The sequence below is a fragment of the Macaca thibetana genome, chromosome 5, assembly GCF_024542745.1.
Source record: "Macaca thibetana thibetana isolate TM-01 chromosome 5, ASM2454274v1, whole genome shotgun sequence".
NCBI lineage: Eukaryota > Metazoa > Chordata > Mammalia > Primates > Cercopithecidae > Macaca > Macaca thibetana.
The window spans coordinates 138,548,649-138,572,966 of NC_065582.1; the positions used below are offsets into that span (position 1 = coordinate 138,548,649).

The following is a 24,318-nucleotide window of genomic DNA, read 5'->3' on the forward strand; positions in this document are numbered from 1 at the left end:
TGCTGATTATTTCTTTTGCTGTGCAGAAACTTTTAAATTAGGTTCCATTTACTTATTTTCATTTTTGTTGCATTTGCTTTTGGGGTCTTAGTCATGAATTATTTGCCTAGGCCAATGTCTAGAAGAGTTTTTCCAATGTTGTCTTCTAGAATTTTTAGTTTCAGGTCTTATATTTTAGTCCTTGGTCCATCTCGACTTGATTTTTGGATAAGGTGAGAGATGGGGATCCAGTTTCATTCTTCTACATGTGGCTTTCCAGTTTCTCAAGATCATTTATTAAATAGGGTGTCCATTCCCCAATTTATGTTTTTGTATGCTTTGTTGTAGATAAGTTGGCTGTATGTATTTGGCTTTATTTCTGAATTCTGTATTCTGTTTCACTGGTCTATGCATCTACCTTTTTCCCCCCAGTACCATGTTGTTTTGGTATCCATAGCCTTGTAGCATACTTTGAAGACCAGTGACAGGATGTCTCCAGATTTGTTCTTTTGCTTAGGATTGCTTTGGCTGTTCAGGCTCTTTTTGGTTCCACATGAATTTTATGATTGTTTATTCTACTTCTGTGAAAAATGATGTTGGTAGTTTGATGCACTGAATCTGTAGATTGCTTTAGGCAGTATGGTACTTTTCACAATATTGATTATTCCAATCTATGAGCATGGAATGTGTTTCCATTTGTTTATGTTGTCTACGATGTCTTTCAGCAATGTTTTGTAGCTTTTCTTGTAGAAGCAATGGTAATTTTTGAAATGTGTTCTCAACTTACATATGCTTCCACTTTATGATATATACTAGCTCTCCACTGCAAAAATTTACAATGATAATACAACAAGTGTTTGTTTTCTCACTCAGTGAGCACATAAGATTATTTCTGATTCCTAAGTGATTATTGTGATTATCACTTTCATTGTATAATAGGGCAGGGGAAAAATCCTGATTATATGAGCCCTCTCCCTGTTTAGGTACTTTAAAAATAAACGGAATTTCTAGGTAAACATTAAATGCATTTACACAGTTATCATTTGCATGGTGGTTAAGAGTATAGGCCAGGAGTCACACTACCCATTTGCAATCCTGGCTCTGCTACTATGTTGAATAAGAAATTGTTTTGATGGGGGAGTTGCTTCCAAGATGGCCAAATAGGAACAACTCCGGTCTATAGCTCCAAGCAAGATTGACACAGAAGACAGGTGATTTCTGCATTTCCAACTGAGGTACCTGGTTCATCTCGTTGGGACTCGTTGGATAGTGCGTGCAGCCAAAGCAGGGCAGGGCATCACCTCACCCAGGAAGTGCAAGGGGTCGGGGGATTTCCCTTTCCTAGCCAAGAGAAGCTGTGACTGTACCTGGAGGAACAGGACACTGCTGCCAAAATATTGTGCTTTTCCCACAGTCTTCACAACTGGCAGACCAGGAGATTCCCTCCTGTGCCTGGCTCAATGGGTCCCATGCCCATGGAACCTCATTTGCTACTAGTGCAGCACTCTGAGATCAACCTGGGATGCTGAAGCTTGGAGGGGAAGGGGCGTCTGTCATTACTGAGGCTTGAGTAGGTGGTTCTATGCTCACAGTGTAAACAAAGTGGCAGGGAAGCTTGAACTGGGTGGAGCCCACCACAGCTCAGCAAGGCCTACTGCCTCTCTAGATTCCACCTCTGGGGCAGGGCATATCTGAACAAAAGGCAGCAGACAGCTTCTGCAGACTTAAATGTGCCTGCCTGACAGCTCTGAAGAGAGCAGTGGTTCTCCCAGCATGGCATTCGAGATCCGATAATGAATAGACTGCCTCCTAAAATGGGTCCCGGATCCCATGTAGCCTGATTGGGAGACACCTCCCAGTAGGGGCCAACAGACACCTCATTCAGGCAGGTGCCCGTCTGGGATGAAGCTTCCAGAGGAAGGACCAGGGAGTAATATTTGCTGTTCTGCAGCCTCCGCTGATGATATCCAGGCAAACAGCGTCTGGGGTGGACCTCCAGCAAAATCCAATAGTCCTGCAGCTGAGGGGTCTGTCTGTTAGAAGGAAAACTAACGAACAGAAAGGAATATCATCAACATCAACAAAAAGGACATCCACACCAACACCCTATCCATAGGTCACCAACATCAAAGACCAAAGGTAGATTAAACCAGAAAGATGGGGAGAAACCAGAGCAGAAAGGCTGAGAATTCCAAAAACCAGAATGCCTCTTCTCCTCCAAAGGAACACAACTCCTCACCAGCAAGGAAACAAAACTGGATGGAGAATGAGTTTGACAAGTTGACAGAAGTAGGCTTCAGAAGATCAGTAATAACAAACTTCTCCGAGCTAAAGGAGCATGTTCTAACCCATTGCAGGAAAGCTAAAAACCTTGAAAAAAGGTTAGAGGAATGGCTAACTAGAATAACCAGTGTAGAGAAGAGCTTAAATGACCTGATGGAGTTGAAAACCACAGCATGAGAACTGTGTAAAGCATACACAAACTTCAATAGTCAATTTGATCAAGCAGTGGAAAGGATATCAGTGATTGAAGATAAAATTAATGAAATAAAGTGAGAAGACAAGATTAGAGAAAAAAGAGTGAAAAGAAACGAACAAAGCCTACCAGAAATATGGGACTATGTGAAAAGACCTAATCTACATTTAATTGGTATGCCTGAAAGTGATGGGGAAAATGGAAAGAAGTTAGAAAACACACTTCAGTATATTATCCAGGAGAACTTCCCCAACCTAGTGAGGAAGGCCAACATTCAAATTCAGGAAATACAGAGAACACCACAAAGATACTCCTCAAGAAGAGCAACCCCAAGACACATAATTGTCAGATGCACCAAGGTTGAAATGAAGGAAAAAATGTTAAGGGCAGCCAGAGAGAAAGGTCGGATTACCTACAAAGGGAAGCGCATTAGACTAACAGTGGATCTCTTGGCAGAAACCCTACAAGCTATGACTACTGGGTATATAATGAAATGAAGACAGAAATAAAGATGTTCTTTGAAACCAGTGAGAACAAAGACACAACATACCCCAATCTCTGGGACACATTTAAAGCAGTGTGTAGAGGGAAATTTATAGCACTAAATGCCCACAAGAGAAAGAAGGAAAGATCTAAAATCGACACCCTAACATCACAAGGAAAAGAACTAGAGAAGCAAGAGCAAACACAGAAGCTAGCAGAAGACAAGAAATAACTAAGATCAGAGCAGAACTTAAGGAGATAGAGACACAAAAAAACCTTCAAAAAAATCAATGAATCCAGGAGCTGGTTTTATGAAAAGATCAACAAAATAGACCGCTAGCAAGATTAATAAAGAAGAAAAAGAGAAGAATCAAATAGATGCAATAAAAAAATGATAAAGGGGATATCACCACCGACCCCACAGAAATACAAACTACCATCAGAGAATACTATAAACACCTCTACGCAAATAAACTAGAAAGCCTAGAAGAGATGGATAATTTCCTGGACAATTATACTCTCCCAAGACTAAACCAGGAAGAAGTTGAATCCCTGAATAGATCAATAGCAGGCTCTGAAATTGGGGCAATAATTAATAGCCTACCAACCAAAAAAAGTCCAGGACCAGACGGATTCACAGCCGAATTCTACTAGAGGTACAAGGAGGAGTTGGTACCATTCCTTCTGAAACTATTCCAATCAAAAGAAAAAGAAGGAATCCTCCCTAACTCATTTTATGAAGCCAACATCATCCGATACCAAAGCCTGGCAGAGACACCACAAAAAAAGATAATTTTACGACAATATTCCTGATGAACATCCATGTGAAAATCCTCAATAAAATATTGGCAAACTGAATCCAGCAGCACATCAAAAAGCTTATCCACCACGATCAAGTCGGCCTCATCCCCGGGATGCAAGACTTGTTCAACATACGAAAATCAATAAACATAATTCATCACATAAACAGAACCAACGACAACAACCACAAGATTAATTAACTCCATAGATGCAGAAAAGGCCTTCAACAAAATTCAACAGTCTTTCATTCTAAAAACTTTCAATAAACTAGTTATTAATGGAACACATATCAAAATAATAAGAGCTATTTATGACAAACCCACAGCCAACATCTTACTGAATGGGCAAAAACTGGAAGCATTCCCTTCAAAAACTGGCACAAGACAAGGATGCCCTCTCTAACCACTCCTATTCAACATAGTATTGGCAGTTCTGGCTAGGGCAATCAGGCAACAGAAAGAAATAAAAGGTGGGTATTCAATTAGGAAAAGAGGAAGTCAAATTGTCTATGTTTGCAGATGGCACGATTATATATTTAGAAAACCCCATTGTCTCAGCCCAAAATTTCCTTAAGCTGATAAGCAACTTCAGCATACAAAATCAATGTGCAAAAATCACAAGCATTCCTATACACCAAGAATAGACAGAGAGCCAAATCATGAGTGAACTCCCATTCATATTTACTACAAAGAGAATAAAATACCTAGGAATACAACTTATAAGGGATGTGAAGGACCTCTTCAAGGAGAACTACAAACCACTGCTCAAGGAAATAAGAAAAGACACAAACAAATGGAAAAACATTCCATGCTCATGGATAGGAAGAATCAATATTGTGAAAATGGCCATACTGCCCAAAGTAATTTATAGATTCAATGCCATCCCTATCAAGCTACCATTGACTTCCTTCACAGAATTAGAAAAAACTATTTTAAATTTAACATGGAACCAAAAAAGAGACCATATAGCCAAGATAATTTTAAGCAAAAAGAACAAAGCTAGAGGCATCACACTACCTGACTTCAAATTATACTAGAAGGCTATAGTAACCAAAACAGCATGGTACTAGTACCAAAACAGATATGTAGACCAATGGAACAGAACAGAGTCCTCAGAAATAACACCACATTGGCCGGGCACGGTGGCTCACGCCTGTAATCCCAGCACTTTGGGAGGCTGAGGCGGGCGGATCACAAGGTCAGGAGATTGAGACCACGGTGAAACCCCGTCTCTACTAAAAATACAAAAAATTAGCCGGGCACGGTTGTGGGCGCCTGTAGTCCCAGCTACTCGGGAGGCTGAGGCAGGAGAATGGCGTGAACCTGGGAGGCAGAGCTTGCAGTGAGCCGAGATCGTGCCACTGCACTCCAGCCTGGGCTGGGCGACAGAGCGAGACTCCGTCTCAAAAAAAAAAAAAAAAAAAAAAAAAAAAAGAAATAACACCACACGTCTACAACCATCTGACCTTTGACAAACCTGACAAAAACAAGCAATGGGGAAAGGATTCCCTATTTAATAAATGGTGTTGGGAAAAATGGCTAGCCATATGCAGAAAACTGAAACTGGATCCCTTCCTTACACCTTACACAAAGATTAACTCAAGATGGATTAAAGACTTAAATGCAAGACCTAAAACCATAAAAACCCTAGAAGAATACCTAGATGATGCAATTCAGGACATAGGCACAGGCAAAGGCTTCATGTCTAAAACACCAAAAGCAATGGCAATAAGGGCCAAACTAAACAAATGGCATCTAATTAAACTAAAGAGTTTCTGCACAGCAAAAGAAACTATCATCAGAGTGAACAGGCAACCTACAGAATGGGAGAAAATTTTTGCAATCTATCCATCTGACAAAGGGCTAATATCCAGAATCTACAAAGAACTTAAACAAATTTACAAGAAAAAAACAACCCCATCAAAAAGGATGTGGCAAAATATATGGACAGACACTTCTCAAAAGAAGACAATTATGCAGCCAACAGACACACGAAAAAATGCTCATCATCACTGGTCATCAGAGAAATGCAAATCAAAACCACAATGAGATACCGTCTCACATCAGTTAGAATGGCAATCATTAAAAAGTCAGGAAACAACAGATGCTGGAGAGGATGTGGAGAAATAGGAATGCCTTCACACTGTTGGTGGGAGTGTAAATGATTTCATCCATTGTGGAAGACAGTGTAGCGATTCCTCAAGGATCTAGAATTAGAAATACCATTTGACTCAGCAATCCCATTACTGGGCATATACCCAAAGGATTATAAATCATGCTACTATAAAGACACATGCACAGGCATGTTTACTGAGGCCCTATTCACAATAGCAAAGACCTAGAACCAACCCAAATGTTCATCAATAATAGATTGGATAAAGAAAATGCGCCACATATACACCATGGAACACTATGCAGCCATAGAAAAGGATGAGTTCATGTCCTTTGCAGGGACATAGATGAAGCTGGAAACCATCATTCTCAGCAAAATATCACAAGGACAGAAGACCAAACACCACATGCTCTCAGTCATAAGTGGGAGTTGAACAATGAGAACACATGGACACAGGGAGGGGAACATCACACATCACGGCCTGTTGCAGGGTTGGGGGCTGGTGGAGGGATAGCGTTAGGAGAAATACCTAATGTAAATGACGAGTTGATGGGTGCAGCCAACCAACACGGCACATGTATACCTATGTAACAAACTTGCACGTTGTGCACATGTACCCTAGAACTTAAAGTATAATAGAAAAATTGTTTTGACCATAACAATACCTACTTCATGGTTGTTGTGAAAATTAGATGAGTAAAAGAAAAAAGGACCTAGAAGAATGCTGGCATGTAGAAAGCACTCAAGGACTGTCAGTCACTGTTATTAGCTATTAAGTATTCACGGGAACAGAAACAATTTCTCAAGAAAGTTTGACATGGAGATTTAGATATAATGCTAGTCCAGCTCTCTGGCATATAACATAACTCTAAGAAGGATCTCTCTTTTTAGTAGCCACTGAATACTTCTTGGACATTACCTAGTGATAATTACTATATTCTCTCTCAGAGTTTAACAGCTCCTTTCCTGTATGTGAAAACCCCACTGAAGAAAAATCTCTCTTCAGGGTTTTCAAACTTTGAAAGCTGGTTGCAGCTTTAAACTTACAGTTCTTATACAAGTGCAGCATTAAGAGAGCTGCTGTGCACCTCTTAGTTTCTAACCAATGAAGTTATATCATTCTCAGATATGTTATTTCTTTTTTTCTTTTCATTTTTTTGAGATGGAGTTTTGCTCTTTCACCTAGGCCGACCTCACTAAGCCTGACATCTAACAAATGGCATGATCTTGGCTCATTGCAACCTCCGCCCCCTGGGTTCAAATGATTCTCCTGCCTCAGCCACCCTAGTAGCTGTGATTATAGGCACCCACCACCATGCCCGGCTAATTTTTGTATTTTTAATAGAGACAGGGTTTCGCCATGTTGGCCAGGCTGGCCTCAAACCCCTGACCTAAGGTGATCCACCTGCCTCGGCCTCCCAAAGTGCTAGGATTACAGGCGTGAGACACCATGCCTGGCCATGGGACTTCATTTTTGAGTTTGGTTAATGTACAGGCAATTTTGCAATGTCTATGTTTAAGACATTAAAAGCATGGTTTCTAATATTAGACTACTTAGGATAGAATCTTGGCTTCACTACTTCCTAGCTGTATGATCAAGGGCAAATTGCTTAATCTCTCTGTGCCTCAGTGTTCTCAGTTGTAAAATGGGGATAATAAATAGGGTTACTGTGAGTACGAAATTAGTTAATACATAACGTAAAACACTTTAAACACTGCCTGACATCTAACAAATTCTATCTATTATAATAGAAATTTATGATAAAAATAGAAGAATTAACTAAGTTGAAGGACTGTTTAAGGACTGTATAATCCCACAGAGCCATCAATATGTTTCTCAGTCCCAGATAGACCCCAGAATGAATTTTTGCAATCTACCCGACTGTATATATGCATATGTATCTTACAGGAAAACTCAGCAAAATCATAAGATTTAGGTCCTGGCCCTCAACTATTTTCCTTAACAAAATTTATTTTAGGGAGATGCTGTGAAGGTAAAAATTATCATGTTCCAGGGAAGCCTCATTGCACACTACAAAGGACTATGACAATAACAGGTTTTAGATTTATTTTCTACATTGTTCTAGCATTTTAGAATGGTACTTTTACTACTCAAGCCACTTTCCTGCAACTCTCCCCCAAATTTCCCTCCTTCACAGTGGCCAACCTCAAAGCGTTTTCAATGTAAGTGCCTTTCCTGTTAATGAGACTTCCCTATGAAAATAAATACAATTTAAAGGCTGTTGGAACCTAAAACTCACTAAGCCTGGAGAGAGATGTGACTGTCATCGGAGTCACACATGGTTACAACTTCTGTTTCTCAGATTACAGATTAACTTGCTTTCTTATTTTTCTTGTTCTATACAATGGGTAGAGAGAATTAAACGAAGTTAAGGACAAAAACTTCCTGCCTTCTTAATGATCCTTATAGATTAAGTTCTGCTTTGTTGCCCTGGTTTGCTTAGATCAGATGAAAGAAAATCCTTTATGAAAAACGTTAAACGTACCCTTCCCAAAAAGAAATACTGTCTATAAGCAAATTGTTGTAACTATTCGCTAACCTTGTATGAGAAAATGTTGTAATCCTCCTAAAAACGTCTCCGTTTCTGCCTACATAAACGAAATCTTAAATCTCTACCTCGGAAGGCTGACTGCTTTCCTAGGAGTCGGTGTTTCTAAGGTGGGCTATCCTCAAACTTTGTGCTTTTGATTATTTTACATTGACACCTCCTGCCATCCGCAAGCCCAAAGGCAAGGATAATAAAATATGACAGAGAGCCAATTGGGACAGAGCCATGAAATCCTCATACCCAGCTGGGTTTAGGGCAGTCCTGCAGAAGCAGAAGCAAATTGGGAAGTCACTAGACCCTCTGGACCCGCCCACCTCCACCATCGTCCGCCCCTATGACCTTCGACCCCTCCCTAGCCCCAGAGCACGCCGGGAGTTGTAGTTTTCAGAGGCCAGCGCAGGCGCTTGGGGTTCCCCTCACGCCCAACCCCCGCACTTTTCCGGATAAGGAAGCGGCCTGTGCTGCCACGCAGTCGCCGGACCGCGGGCGAGGGCTTCTGGGAGTTGTAGTCTGTTGGGGCGAGCGCCGTCGGTAAGGAGACGTAGCTTTCAGTGGGGTCTACCGCTGCGGTTGGTTCCGGGCAGGAGCCGCAGGGTCAGTCTGTGACTCTTCCCCTACTACGCTCCCCCAGAGGCTGAGGAGGCGCTTTCCTCTTCTCCTCCGGCTTTCCGTCTTGGGCACTGTGTGCTCCTTGCTCCGCGGTTTATTTCTCTGCCTAGTCCTCCCTCGCCTCTTCGGTCCATCTCCAAAGTCCGGGCTTGGCGGGGACTCGCCCTCCGGTAAAGGCAGGGCCGCGACCTCCTGAAACTCGGTGCCCGTCCTGCAGGAATCTTCCTCACTCGGTCCCTCATACGGGGTTTCCGCACCGACTCTCTCCTCCTTCGCCTCGGTCGTCGCTGCGCTCACCTCCTTCCACTCTTTTTTTTTTTTTTCTCCTCTGCAGGGATGGAAGCTTCCTGGCGCCAGGTGGCCGGTGGCAGAGGCCGAGCCCGGGGACGGGCCACTGCCGCCCCCTCAGGAAATGGAATCCATCTCCGCGGCGCCGGAGGAGGGCGAGAGAAGGGGTCGGTGGGCGCCGTTCCTTTTGGCGCCAGTCCCGGAGGAGTCGCGACCTCGGCGGCTGCAGGGAGCAGGCACAGCCCAGCGGGATCCCAAGCCCTGCAGACTCCCGCAGCCAGCGGTGAGAATGGCTCCCGCCCGCGGGCTCACCTGGATGCCTCCTAAGGCAGTTGCTAGTCAGGACCGCCTCCGCCCTCGCCTTCTCTCTTTCACTGCTTTTCCCCTCCTTCGGGAGTTTGTTTTCCGGCCCACTTCTCCAGCCTTTCAGGTGGCAGCTCTTTTCGGCACTCTAGGTAGATTTCCATCGCACCTCTTTCATCTTAATTTTAGGTGGTATTACCTTTGTTCCTTCCCTCCACTCTTGCCTGCTTGAATCTCCAGACCATAAGTTGTAAAGTGTGGCCCGGTGTTCTGATTTGGTCTATAGTGTTGTTTGGTTAACACAGTTTTATATGTGGATTGGTTGTCAGCGTTTGTTTGTCGTTTTTAAAAATCTGGTTAACAACCTTGTGGCTTTAGTATCTTTGTGCATGGCAACAGTCAGCTCAGCTGAGTCACAGAAATCCCATTTAGATTGGACTTGGGCACTCCCTCTCACATTCTCTCTCATTTCTGGAGCCAGGTGTCTTTTGTCATCTTTACCTTTGCCTTTGTTTCTTGACTTTTCTATTCCTTGTAAGCACTTGAGCTTTTGATACCTTCCTTGACTGTAGTTCCTATTTACAAATTCCATGTCCTTCTGTGGATATATCTGGTGTTGCCTCCGATATATCAATACCTTTCATCCGAGACCATGTTTTCGTGGAGCCAGGGAGCACTTACGGTTGTGCATGGGGCCGAGGGAATAATCCCCGAAATCATTTTATTTTTGTGTTTGGAATGCATTTCAGGATACTTTTTTTTTCGGGTGGGTAGCAGAATTGAGTATCAGTGATTTTTCTCCTAGGCTAATTTTAAACGTAGGTGGTATTGTCTTAGCATGCAGTTAATGGTGGTAATGATAAGGTATGCAATATGGAGACGTGTGAACAGGTTTGGTAAACTTTCTTAGATCTTGTGGGTAGAATGAAAACAAGCATTCTCTACCTGGATAGTTGAGATTTGGCTGTAAGAAATAATACGTGAGAAGGTTGCGTTGTCAACTTGTCTTTACCTTGAGATGATGTTAGATGAATACATTTATCAGGTTATGAATGTTCTCATTATCTGTCCAATTCAGCCTTTTTTCTTATGTCTTTTAAGTGCTAATTTCCCATAGATTAATGACATTTATCATCTCTTTTATGACAAGTTTTGAGTTATATATCTCATAGCCAGTTCTTTTTTCCCAGTACTCAAAGATTGCTAGGGAAGCATGATATACATTTTGGTCCTGGTTTACTTGAAATACTCAGTTTGTTTTGTTAATAACCCCTAACCAAACTGGCTGCAATAAGAAAAGGAAAATGTTTCATGAGGGAACATAATCAAGTATGAATATACCACCTAAGCTAAGAGAGCTTCTCTTGGTAGTGGCTCATCAGTTTCAAGTACAATGTGAATTTTAAAATAGTCAATCAGTAAATTTAAAATCCTCTCAAGATGGGAATTCATGAACTCAGATCAATTCTGCAGGTTTATGGCTCCCTTCTTAAACTGTGTTTGCTGTCCATAAGAGCTTATTAACACTTAGTGCTTGAAGAAAATCCCCGTGGTCCTTGCTCTCAAGAAGTTTGAAGCTTCTTTGGGAGTATGTGCAGTGAAGTAATCTGATTTTGTTTTGCATGATTAATCAAGTAACAAAATGAGAAGTACAGATAGTGCTAAATAGTGGAAGAACAAATCCAAAATTAACATTCTTTTTGGAATGAAGTTGGAAGAAACATGTTTTCCATGTTAATATTTTGTGTGGATTAATGTAAAATGTTTATTTTTTTGTGATCACAAAAAGTCAATACTAAAGGCAAAAAGTTTTTGACCTAAGAAGCCGATTATAAATATAGTAGGTGTATAGTGAGTACTGCTGATACAAACTCTTTCGTGGGACTGGGCTGGACTGGGCTGGACCGTCCTGTCCTATCCTACCTGTTGTTCAGAAGGTGGTAGTTTGAAGTACCTACCTTCCCTGATTCTTTATGTGCTCACTGTGGACATGTTTCCTCACTTCTTAAAAATTATTGTGCACAATGTACTTTAAAACATCTTAATTTTTGTTAGTCCTTATTTTGAAGTTGATCACCAGTATTTTGATAATTCTATTGTATTTTCGTATGTTTTTCTTGATTTGTTAATCACCGTTTTCATAAAAATTTGCTTCATTTTAGCAGGATATTTACAAAAGTGTAAGTTTTTGTTGTGGTATCCGCTTTATTTGTGTGTCAAGGAATTTCAAAATACTTTTCTCATGGATTACAGGAAGATAGAATGCTCCAAAGGTGACTTTGAAATGCATGTTGTAAAATGATAGCACATTATGCTTTTCTTTTTGAGAGATTGTTTTGCAGAAATGAAACTTTTTTCTTTTAAACAGAGCTAATATCTCAGAAAAAATTTGAAGAAATCAAGAAAGCTAACCAAGCTGCAGCCAGAAAACTTGTTGAAGAACACTTTAGCTCTTCATCTGAAGAAGAAGGAGATGAAGATTTTGAAGGAAAACAAGGAAAAATAGTTGCAAATACGTTTATAACATACACTACTCAGACAGGTACTGATCATCTAAATTTTGACCTTTGACGTCAATGAAACTGTATTCCTGACATTTTTTTGGTAATGCCTTTGTTCTATATGGAATAGATGTTATGTCTTAAGACGAGCACTGTGTGTTCTAGAGTTGAATTTTTGTACACTTTGGTATTTGAGTTATATATTGTGTAATACTAATTTTTGTATAAAGCAAATAGAATGGCAGTGGCTCTTTTATAGCCTTGGGAGGCCTTTGTATGTATTTAATTGGCATTTCAGTAGAAAGCTTGGATGGGGCTGCTAAAGCTCTGGAGCAACAAACTGGGGCAAGTTTTTTTCTGGTTTTGATGATTTAATTTAACTAGAGGACTTTGTGTACCCCCTCAATCTATTCATTTTTTCATCGTGTTAAATGTGTCTTGAAGTCTTTTTAATTCTTTATTTCCTTATTTTATATCTTATTTACAACATCTGATGTATTTATTTTTAGAGTTGGGGTCTTATCCTGTTGCCCAGGCTGGACTGCAGTGGTACAATCATAGTTCACTGCAGCCTCGAACTCCTGGGCTCAAGTGATCCTCCTGCCTCAGCTTCCTGAGTAGCTGAGACTACAGGCATGTGCTGCACCTAGCCATACTTTAAAAAAAAGAAAAACCTAAATTCCCTCAGGTTTGACATGTACATTCGTGTTATCTGTGGTTTATATCTGGTTGCTCTTAAAGCCACATATGTTTATGTGAGAACGGGCCAAAGTGATGTTGCTGTGTACCACTTTAGTATTAAGTGTAAAAATAGATTATTTTAAATGTAAATATTGTCAAACTTTCTGCCTTTTATACTTTAAAATTATTATTGGAAATATTCTTGCATGTAGGCCAGGCACAGTGGCTCATGCCTATAACCCCAGCACTTTGGGAAGCCAAGGCGGGGGGATCACTCGAGGTCAGGAGTTTGAGACCAGCCTGGCCAACATGGTGAAACCCCGTCTCTACTAAAAATACAAAAAAATTAGGTGGGCGTGGTGGTGCACGCCTGTAATCCGAGCTACTCAGGAGGCTGAGGCAGGAGAATTGCTTGAACCTGGGAGGTGAAGGTTGCAGTGAGCCAAAATCACGCCACTGCACTCCAGCCTGGGAGACAGAGCAAGACTGTCTCAATTAAAAAAAAAAAAGAAGTAGTATTTTGCATGTAATGTCAACATTTATTAATATATTTATAGAAATGTCATATTGTTTATAACCTTTTATTAGTAATATATATTTATACCCTTGCTTGGTTCTTTTTCTTACTTTAGTATACTGTTAAAACCAGGAAAAACCTTAGAAATATTTTGGGAAACAATTCTACAGAGAAGAGGTGACTTTCCTAGAGTTACACCACTAGTAATTGGGAGAGCTGGGTTTAAACCTAGTTTACTTAGCTTTAGAGCCATTACTGGGATGATTGCATCTTCTCTGTAAAAGCAGGAAAATTCTGAGGAGATTAGATGGTTACTTTCGTACCTGTTTATGGGGGAAAAGCAGCGTTGTACAGCAGTTAAGAACATTGACATTTGAGCCAGATTGCCATGGTTTGATTCTTGGCTTTGCTACTTGGCTGTAGGATGTTTGACATATTGCTTAGCATCTTAGGGGCTCGGTTTCTTCTTTTGTAAAGTGGGTATAGTGACACTAAGTACCTTAGAGTTGTTAGGATGAAATGAATCACTATGTGTAAGTACCGTAGTGCTTATGGTAGTGCCTGTTGTGTAGTCTGTGCTGTGTATCTGTTTGCTGGAATGTTTAATGTATTTTGTGGCTTGATTATTAGAGATTTTCTATCATAGCTGCTGCTTTCTTTTAAAAAATTTGTTTCCTTTTTCAGTCATGTCTTCCCTTGATCATAAGGCCCCACATCCTAAGCTCTCTTCTACTCTATACTAATGTGTTCCTCAGTTATTATATTGTGCTTTCATGAGAAGTATAAGGCCAGTGATGCCAGGATTCAGGACTGTTGGTACAACAGAATCAGAAGCATAACAGAGTTTGAGCATGAGTTAGCATGAAGGCAAATAAAGAGCATGAGAGTTAGTCTTTTTTTTTTTTTTTTTTTTTTGGAGACAGTCTTCTTCTATTGCCCAGGCTGGAGTGCAGTGGTGTGATCATAGCTCCCTACAATCTTGAACTACCAAGCTCAAGTGACCCTCCTGCTTTAGCCTCCCAAGTAGCTGGTACTGCAAGCGCACACCACCATGCCTGGCTAATTTTTTTAGAATTTTTTTGTAGAGACAGGGTTTTCCTGTGTTGCCAGGACTGGTCTTGAATTCCTGCTACAGGGAATTCTCCCACCTCAGCTTTCCAAAGTGGCAGGCGTGAGCCACTGTGCCTGGCTGAGAGTTACTCAAGTCTTCAGACAGAAGAATTTATGTATTTCACCCTTGCCTTCCCAACCCATAACCTTGGTGATTAGGTAGTTGCCTGAGTATACTGATAGGATCATGAAGATAGTTGCACATCATCGAGTAGGTTTCTAAGGAATTTACCATAACTGCTAAGGAATTAAGATTAGGAAGTTTGGCTGAGAAGTCTAGTTTGGCAAGGTAAGAATTGATAAAAAGTAATTCTAAGGTTAGAGGGTTTCTTGTTTCTAAAGGACTTTATAGAAAATAATCTTAAGAAGTTTTCTGCTTTGAGAGGACTTCGCTTGAACCATTCTACATAGAGTCAGATTTTATTTTACAACAGGAAATGCAATAATGTCTTTCAGTCTAGCATGTAGAAAACATTTGTCATTTGTAAGTTTTATTAATTTTTAATCTGCTTTTAGTCTTACAGTGTTATGGTAATTTTTTTATGCTGTGTTTTGTATAAAATCCATTAGTATTTGATTCCCATTCCTTTGCCTCTACCAATGTAAGAAAATCTGATCACTTGATTTAAGAACATACATGCCAGAGTAATGGGATGGTTCCCACCTTAACATTATTGAATTGAAGACCAGGACTTTACCAAAGGAGTTCATTTTTATTTGAGCACAGCCTTTGCATTTTTGTGATTCTTCTCTCAAATTTCGGACTTGCATGGCCAACTTCCTGATGAGTATCTCTATCTTGCTGATGCATGGACACATCAAACTGCTGTTGAAAGAGAACTTTTTTATTCTTTTGTGTTCTTTATCTTAATAGCACTACAGTTTTCTCAGTCACCCTCCCAAGCCAGCCATCTGGGAGCAGAGATGGCATATGCATGTTGTTTACTGCAATTCTCCCTCTGCCCATGTCAGACAGCTCAGCGGACACAGCACTCTTCCTTCTGAATCTTGACATGAACATCAGCTTTTAAAACTGATACAATCTCATTGTCACCAAGTCCTCCTAAGTTTTACTTCCTAAATTTCTTAAATCTACCCTTACTCTGCCTGTGTACTGTTACTGCCTAGTTTAAGCCTTTACAGCTGCTTAATGTGGATTAAATCCATATAATAATTGTGAGGTAGATAACTGTTACTACTAATTTTACAGATGAGAAAACTGAGACACATTAGGTCACTTGCTCAAGCTCATTTTTTGCTTTATCTGCTGTAACTACCTCTTAACGGGTACTTCCTGCTTTCAGTCTTGGCCTCCACATACTCATTTTTCTTTAGTTGCCAGAGTGATCTTTTTAAAATGCATGACTTCAAATGCCATGCTATCCACTGTGAAGTGCTGGGCAGTACATTTTATTGATGCAGCCAAACTTTAAATGTTTCAAGGAAATCTTACATAAATTTTTAAAATATAAGGTTAGTTTTTATTTTGTAAAAGTCTGTTCTGTCTTCTTCTTAAATACTGTTTTTTGAGTTAGCTGTTAAATTAGATGAAATTTAAAATGTTTTGTATCTGTTAATGCCAGCTGAGTTGAAAAGCAAAATAGACACCCTATATTATTATTCTGCTCTTAAGGATTTTTTAAAATACTACAATGTTTGTTTAAAATAAAGCAATTGTCTTTAATAATTTTATAATAATTTATAGTTTTGAGAGTATGTTTGTGTTTATTTTGTTTAATGTCCTAAATCACATTTATTTTATGGTAGGGCAAGCTTTTGTAAGTGCTGTGTTTGTTCAGATGATTTTAGAAAGTAAAGAATTAGCCACATGTCCTATTTATGTCATTTTTCTTTTTGGCAACTTAAATTTTGGCTTGAACCACGTTATTACCATGATAAGTTCTGTACTTATGTTAGTTTATGTTTTAATCTACTTTTTTTTGAAGACTCAGTCAACCTCTATTGAACATATCTTTATTGTTCTAAAGCCATGCAGGCTTATTTTTCTCATACTAAAGTGACTCAGATTATTGCCCTTTTATTGTCATTTGTGCTTTAGGTGACTTGTTCTATTTTTCATTTTGCTGTTACTTGTTATTTGTTGGATCTTCCTGCAGTAACTGCTCACTGCAGTGTAGCGTAGAGGTTAAGAGGGTTCACTTTGTAGGCAAACTGAAGTTAATTCTTTTGTGCCTCAGTTTTCTCATTTGTAAAATGAAGATAATAGCTCATTTAATCCTATTGAAGTACTAATAGTACAGTGTCTAGCAAGTAAGCACTCAGTAATTACTCAAAGAAAATAACGTCTGGTACTGTTTTTTCTAAAAAGCTTATTCTGCCTTCTTAAGCAGAAATAGTGAACATATTTCATGAGATGTGGTTATCGTACTGTAAAAACCTCAGGGTCTTTTCATCAACAAGTTTTTATTAAGAATACACCTACTAAATTCACACACACACACACCCACTCACTCACATCTATGCTTATATTTATGCTAAGTGACTCTACTAATTAGTTTAGGCTTTCTTTCACACTTTGCGTTTCCTTAAGACTTTACATCTTCCAGCTCTTGCTTATGGCTCTGCCTCCACCAAATTTGTTGAGAATTGTAATAGCCAAAAAAGTAAGTATAACTGAGAGAGAGAGCTGAGGTGCTGATTTTGAACCATGTATACAAGATTTAATACACAGACTTTGTTACGTCTTGACAGCTCATTGGTTACTTTTTTAAAAAAACTTCTTGTTTTACAGCTATATTTTGAGCAATTGATAGTGCTAGACAGTTCTTACGTAATGTGGTGCTATTAGTGAGTTTGTGTTATTTTCAGATGTTGTTTAGGGTGAGATTTTCAATCTTTAAATTTCCAGATGGAGATACACGTGAATTAGAGCGAACAAAACAATATGTAAATGAAGCTTTTCAAGCAGGGGCTATGACATGCTTAATTTGTATTGCTTCGGTGAAGAGAAACCAAGCAGTAAGTTTTTCTCCTTATTTATATTAATGTATCTCCCCAAAATATCTTAGTTTGCACTTATAATATTTAATGATTTATTCTTTTGTTTACTTTTGTTTAAAAATACTTCATTTGAAAATTTTGTATATGAATTGATCTTCATTTTAAAATATATAATTTTTAAAAAATTACCACTAAATGAGTATCCAGTATTTTTAGCACTATTGAAATAACTTAGTTGTCTTCAGTTTTAATGCAAATGTTGATTTGATAGAACATTTTTAGCATCTGTACTTTATAGATTCCCACAAGAGTGAAATGTTAAAATGTACTATATTTTACTACTTTTATTGGGTTTGGAAAAAGATACAGCCCCTATCTTCAAGAAAGTAGAACTTGGCAGTAACACTTATGGCTTAATTAGTTAGCGTATCCTGTGTTAAAGGCATTTTGGGAAGTGGTGAGGGTCAGTGGGGAGAGAGATTTGGACAAAACTCATGTCCTTGGAGGAGCTATGGCCTAGTGATAAAAATATCTCTATGTAAATTTAAAAGGGCATTAATGAAGCAATTAAGAAGTGATTACTGAATATGAAAGACTCAACATTTAGACCTTAGATTAATTCACTACTATTATAGCAGCATTGCCTAGAGAAAGCAAATCAAGTCAGATGAAATAGTTTGGTCATGTAGAGTGAATCAGAAATTTAACATGCTCTGGTTGGATAGAAGAGTATATCAGATATAGATTCCTTTTGTGCCTAGAGTCACATCTAGTTGGTTTACTCTGATTTCAGCTACAGGGAATGCATAATCTCTGCATGCAGATACAAACCCACTTTAAACACTTGCTGTGTGTGTGCGTTTTTTCCACCTCTGAATTTTCTTCTTGGAAATTGACTTAGCTAGTACATGGCTATAGTGCAGAAGCACTGGAGAGTTAAAGCCCCTTGCAGCAACATTGCACCACAGGGACTTGGTAGGTGAATGCCCCAACCTCCTTATCATTAGCGGTTGGGGCTGGGCAGTCCAAGGCGTGTTTTACATGGTTCTGCAGATGGTCCCCTGTAGGATTGAGCTTCTGTGGCCCTTAGTGGTAATCAGCTCAACAATATGCCATTCATTGGCATTTCTTTTTCCCGTCTAGTCCCCTTACTCCTGCATCCAAGTTCTTATCTCAGATACTGCTTTGGGGATAACCCAAACTAAGAAGTTGGCTGTTTAATGCTGTTGTTAGCTCATGCAATATGCTACATATCTGATTTTCTCGAACAGTTGTAAAATGTTATAAGGAAAGGGGAACTGATTTTTATCAGTTTTATCAAAGTATTTGGCAGGTTTTAAAAATGAATTTAGTATTATTCTTAAGCTTTTAAATTATGTATATTCTTAGTTTTTGATTACCTAATTTTTAAAATTTAGCATTAGTTAGGTGTTAGACTAACAGGTTTTATGTAACAAAAGGGCTATGTAGATATATATGTGCATATTTATGTTTAAGGATTCTTTCGTAGTATTATTTATACTTGGAAATAACCATCCAACAACAAGAAATTTAAGTACCTACGTCTACATGATGTAATGTATAGCTATAAATATGCTTATAAGAAAGACTATAAAATTACATTTCAGTTATTATAGTATGACCTTATTTTTTAAAAGTATGAAAAAAATATATATAAATTTGGAGACTGTCCAGAATGTTAGCAGTAATTATTTCTAGCTGAATGAATCTGTGTGATTAATAATAATTTTCTTTAACATATTCTACTTTAAATGCATTTCCCATGAAACTGTTCTGTTATACTGGAAGGAAAGACCTTTTTTCTTTAATCCTTAGGTAGCTCTTGAAAATAGTTTAGTGTGATACTCATTTTAAATTATTTTACAATTAACAAAGAAAAATTAACATATATTAACTTCTGATACCTTTGTCTTAGGTTTGGAGCTGTTCGGGATGTTTCTGTATATTTCACATGCCCTGTATCCAGAAGTGGGCTAAAGACAGCGAGTTTCTTGTATCTTCTGTGACTGATGATGATTTTGGAAAGAGAGATTATCCCTGGCCTTGGTAACTTTTTCTAGTTAGTTGGATTATTATTATTATTTTCAGATGGAGTTTTACTCTTGTCACACAGGCTGGAGTGCAATGGTGATCTTGGCTCACTGCAACCTCCACCTCCTGGGTTCGAGAGATTCTCCTGTCTCAGCCTCCTGAGTAGCTGGGATTATAGGCACCCATCACTACGCCTGGCTAATTTTTTGTATTTTTAGTAGAGACGGGGTTTTACTGTGTCTGCCAGGCTGGTCTTGAACTCCTGACCTCAGGTGACCCATCCCAAAAAATCCCAAAGTGCCAACTAGGCTGGCATGCCACTGCGCCTGGCCTAGTTGGATTATTAAATTTGTAGAATAAATGAAAATTGTAGATTCTACGTTGCTTTATTGGTGGTTTCAATATCCATGTTGGGCCTTTAATTAGTCATTTGGTGTGTAAATATATGGAACCTTGATAAAGGCTGGTTTTTTTCAATTTGAATTTATATAACTAATAAATCATCCAGACTTAATTTTTCCTCTGCAAAACAGTTCCTTAATTATCCTTTGAAAGGACTTTCAGTTTTCTGTAGGACTGAGAATCATTCATAATTGTGATCTTCTTGTCCAGAATTCTATGAGGATGCATTATTATTACCTTGTACAAGACTATCATTTAATGTATTCTGATTATAAGATTCCCAGTTTTATCCTCCCAAATCTCAAAACTGCAAGTGTATAATATACAATATCATTATTTTTTTACATTTATTAGTTTTGCTTATTATTGATGATTATTTGGTCTTGAGAACTTTTGTTATATTTCCAGAAAGAGTTGGAGAGTCGAATTTTATATCTCTGCTAAGTAAAGACAACAAGAAACTCATTCATGTTGGCTGTCCAGAGAGGTAGATTGACTGTCAAAGTAATGAAGCATAAGCTTCAGGGGCTCTGTGTGGTCACATTTTGTAACTTTAGTAACTAATTTTATGTTTAAAATTTTGAGTTTTTTTTTTTTTAAATTTAAATTTTTATTTTTTTGAGACAGTTTTGCTGTGTTGCCCAGGCTGGAGTATAGTGGTGTGATCTCGGCTCACTGCAGCCACTGCCTGTATGGTTCAAACGATTCTCCTGTCTCAGCCTCCAGAGTAGGTGGGATTACAGGTGCCCGCCACCATGTCCGGCTAAGTTTTGTATTTTTAGTAGAGATGGGGTTTCACTATGTTGGTCAGGCTGGTCTTGAACTTCTGGCCTCAGGTGATCTACACACCTTGGCCCCTCAAAGTGCTGAGATTACAGGCGTGAGTCACCGCATCTGGCCAGTGGTGTAGTTTTTAAAAAACATTTAGACATGCTGGTGACTTTTAGAAGAGTATGTAAAAATAATTCTCAGCAATCTGTGAGAGATTTTATTTTCCTGTTACCAATGGGGATATTGAAGTTAATTGAAGGGAGATGATTTCACGCTCCTCACTCTTAAGTAGTGGAGCCAAAATTTGAAACCTAGGATTTCTTACTTTTAAATTCAGTGCTTTTGCTATTCTTTCATCTGAGTTATGTTTTTTGACCTTGCTTTTAGAACTGTTATTTTTCTTTTCATTGAATGCACACTTTTTGAAAACTGTTTCAAACATTTCAAAGTATATTTGTTTTGCTCCTGCATATTATTTACTTGTGGTGGAGGACTTTTAGTGTTTAATAGGTACGGAATTAAGCCAGGTGTTCCAGCTTGTTAGTTTAGAGATTTAAACCTTACGTATATATTTTTTTACCCTCACTTCTGTTTTAAGTAGTCATTTTGCCATAGAGAAGGAAAGGATCAATTAAAAAAAAATGTACTGTTACTTCTAATTTAAAAGGAACAACAGTTTAATCAGCTGTGCTATATAGTTTGTGTTCCATATTTCATACTTTTTTAAGAAAATAAATGACCGTTCTGGTTAAGAACCCATTTTGTTTAATCCTCATCAAGATGGAGCTAGAACTTGGTAAAATGTTAATAATTTTAAGTTATTTTATGGAAATAAAAAATTTAAAATACAGGTTTCTACTAAGATACTACTTTTTAATGAATAAGATCTAGCATAATTACATTTCATTGTTGTCATCCCATTTTAAAATAAAACTCATACATTTGCATATATTACCCTCACTGGGCCAGTTCAGTTTCAGTGCTGATGGGCAGTGTTAAGGTATGTTGAGTTGCCTGTTAGTCATCCATACCTACGCTTATTAAAAATACATATTCCCCTCCACACTAGCTTAAAGGAATAGTAAACACTTTTAATAAAAAAAAATTGAACTCTTCCAATAAAGTGCCAGTTATTTATTCCAGAGACAGATGAACTTAGTACTTTGTTTTTGATTTTTCATTACAAGAACAAATATCTTTTGGTTATTTTGAATATTTATGTGGCATTTATTTGGAAACCGAACATATTCTTATGACAATGAAAATATTTTGTATATGATACAAAAGAAATTTAAATGTTAATATGAAACTTGTTCCCGTGTAATGTACTAACTATACTCATTTGTCTGGGAGATAAGGTTAAAGCGTCTTTTGAGAATGAAGTCATCTATGATGATCTACAAGTACATTTCTGATAGAGCTGAAGGTTAACACTTCTACTACCAAAATTTATTTATTTTAATGGTGGAAGTTTAAAGCCTTTCATGGTACTTGAACTTTTCTTTGACTTAGGCACATTCAAATTATATCTTTTTTTGGGCTGGGCACAGTGGCTCATGCCTGTAATCCCAGCACTTTGGGAGGCCAAGGCTGGTGAATCACTTGAGGTCAGGAGTTTCAACTCCTGGCCAACATGGCAAAAACCCCGAATCTACTAAAAATACAAAAAATTAGCTGGGCGTAGTGGTGCACACCTGTAGTCCCAGCTACTTGGGACACTGAGGCACAAGAATTTTTTGTACCTAGGAGGCAGAGGTTGCAGTGAGATGAGATTGCGCCACTATACTCCAGCCTGGGTGACAGAGTGAGACTCTGTCTCAAAAAAGAAAAAAAAAAAAGAATTATATTTTTTTGTGCTAGATGTTGTGAATTATGAAATTCTTTATTTTCAAGTTTATTTCCCCTTAATTCTAAATTGTAGTCATGTTTCTTGTGGTATTGCCTGTCTATAACCTGACTTCTCTCTTCTGTTTGCTGTTGCTAATATATTTTGTTTATTTGTAATCCACAAAACAAAACTTAAAAAGTTGAGCTTTATGAAAAGCAGAGTGAATTTCTCAAGAATAAAGTTCAATGAGATCACTTGGACTTGGGAAGGGGAACATCACACACCGGGGCCTATCACGGGGTGGGGGGCGGGGAGGGATTGCATTGGGAGTTATACCTGATGTAAATGACGAGTTGATGGGTGCTGACGAGTTGATGGGTACAGCACACCAACATGGCACAAGTATACATATGTAACAAACCTGTACGTTACGCACATGTACCCTAGAACTTAAAGTATTAAAAAAAAAAAAAAAAAGAATAAAGTTCAGGTACTTAGTAGAAAACTAATGTTACTTTCTTTTTGTAGCTGTATTCTAGATATGTGCTGTTTAATTCATGGTAACTGGCCACATGTAGCTATTTCAATATTCAGAAATTATAAAATAAGAAATTTGATTCCTTCCTCAGTTGTAAGCACTAGCCACGTTTCAAGTGCTCACAGTATGTGGCTAATTGCTACTGTATTGGACGATCCCGGTATAAAACTGTTTCATCATCTCAGCACATTATATTGTGCAGTGCTGTTCTATATGGTTGAAATAGATTTTAATAAGATCTTGTTTTTTTTACTAACACAAAGATGGAGCAGAGTTCCTTAACATAAAACTAGTTTAACAGAATATACTCTGTTACTAAGTTCATTTATATTTCTGTCTCTCATGTTGCTTTTAAAGGCGAAGTTAGCTTTAATAATTTATTCTTCTTTGTAGTCCAAAATGTAGGTTTGAGTACAAACGATCTGAAACACCTAGTAGGTACTATTGCTATTGTGGAAAAGTGGAAGATCCACCTTTAGATCCATGGCTTGTGCCTCATTCATGCGGCCAAGTATGTGAGCGTGAATTTAAACCTTCTTGTGGCCATAAATGTTTACTCCTCTGTCATCCAGGTGAGTTATATATTGCATTTTTAATTGTTTGTGGGTGATTATTTCTTCTTATGTTGAGACAAAAAAAAAAATTGTAAAAGTTGAATTCACAATTGAAGTTTGCCATGAGAAAATATTGAAAGTTATTGCCTTTTGTCAAGTATCAGTAAAGAAAGTTCTAGAAATTATTGATAGGTGTAGAAATTGAAAGTTTTAGTTTCTGACTTTAGATTTTTTTTTTTTTTGCTTTTACTGAATTCTAGGTCCCTGCCCTCCTTGTCCAAAGATGGTCACAACTACTTGTTACTGTAAGAAAGCAAAACCTATCCCTCGTAGGTGCAGTGCCAAGGAATGGTCTTGTCAGCTGCCATGTGGACGGAAGTTGCTTTGTGGGCAACATAAGTGTGAAAATCCTTGTCATGCAGGTAAAAGGCCATACCCATTAGATTTTTCTGACTAAGCAAAAGTCAATTTCTGTGCTAATTTATCGTCGTGGTTTTAGGAAGCTGTCAACCTTGTCCAAGAGTTAGTAGACAAAAGTGTGTCTGTGGCAAAAAAGTAGCTGAAAGAAGTTGTGCAAGTCCACTATGGCACTGTGATCAAGTAAGTTTATATGCATTTCGAGGGGTGGGTATTAAAGAATACACAAAGCATAGACAACCTAGAAAGCAGTAAGGCTAATCAGGTTTAGTTGGATAAAAGGCAAGGAAGAATAGCAACTCAGGTGAATTATATCATGTTTTAAGAAACTACTCTTAAATTTAATATCATTTTTAATTATTGGA

General features: G+C 38.4%; 1 protein-coding gene across 2 annotated transcripts in view; it reads left to right on the plus strand.

Moving 5' to 3' along the window:
* The first annotated feature begins 8,855 nt into the window (after positions 1-8,855).
* Positions 8,856-24,318, plus strand: part of NFXL1 (nuclear transcription factor, X-box binding like 1) — a 72,832-nt gene continuing 57,369 nt past the window's right edge. The window contains exons 1-8 of one of the 2 annotated variants that reach the window (XM_050791601.1): positions 8,856-8,952; positions 9,365-9,601; positions 11,990-12,163; positions 17,300-17,409; positions 19,328-19,458; positions 23,376-23,554; positions 23,797-23,958; positions 24,036-24,136. In XM_050791601.1, the coding sequence (XP_050647558.1) occupies positions 9,367-9,601; positions 11,990-12,163; positions 17,300-17,409; positions 19,328-19,458; positions 23,376-23,554; positions 23,797-23,958; positions 24,036-24,136 (1,092 nt within the window). In that variant the 5' untranslated portion in view covers positions 8,856-8,952; positions 9,365-9,366. Of the gene's footprint in view, positions 9,016-9,364; positions 9,602-11,989; positions 12,164-17,299; positions 17,410-19,327; positions 19,459-23,375; positions 23,555-23,796; positions 23,959-24,035; positions 24,137-24,318 lie in introns of both variants that reach the window. The other variant, XM_050791600.1, reaches the window with a different exon arrangement.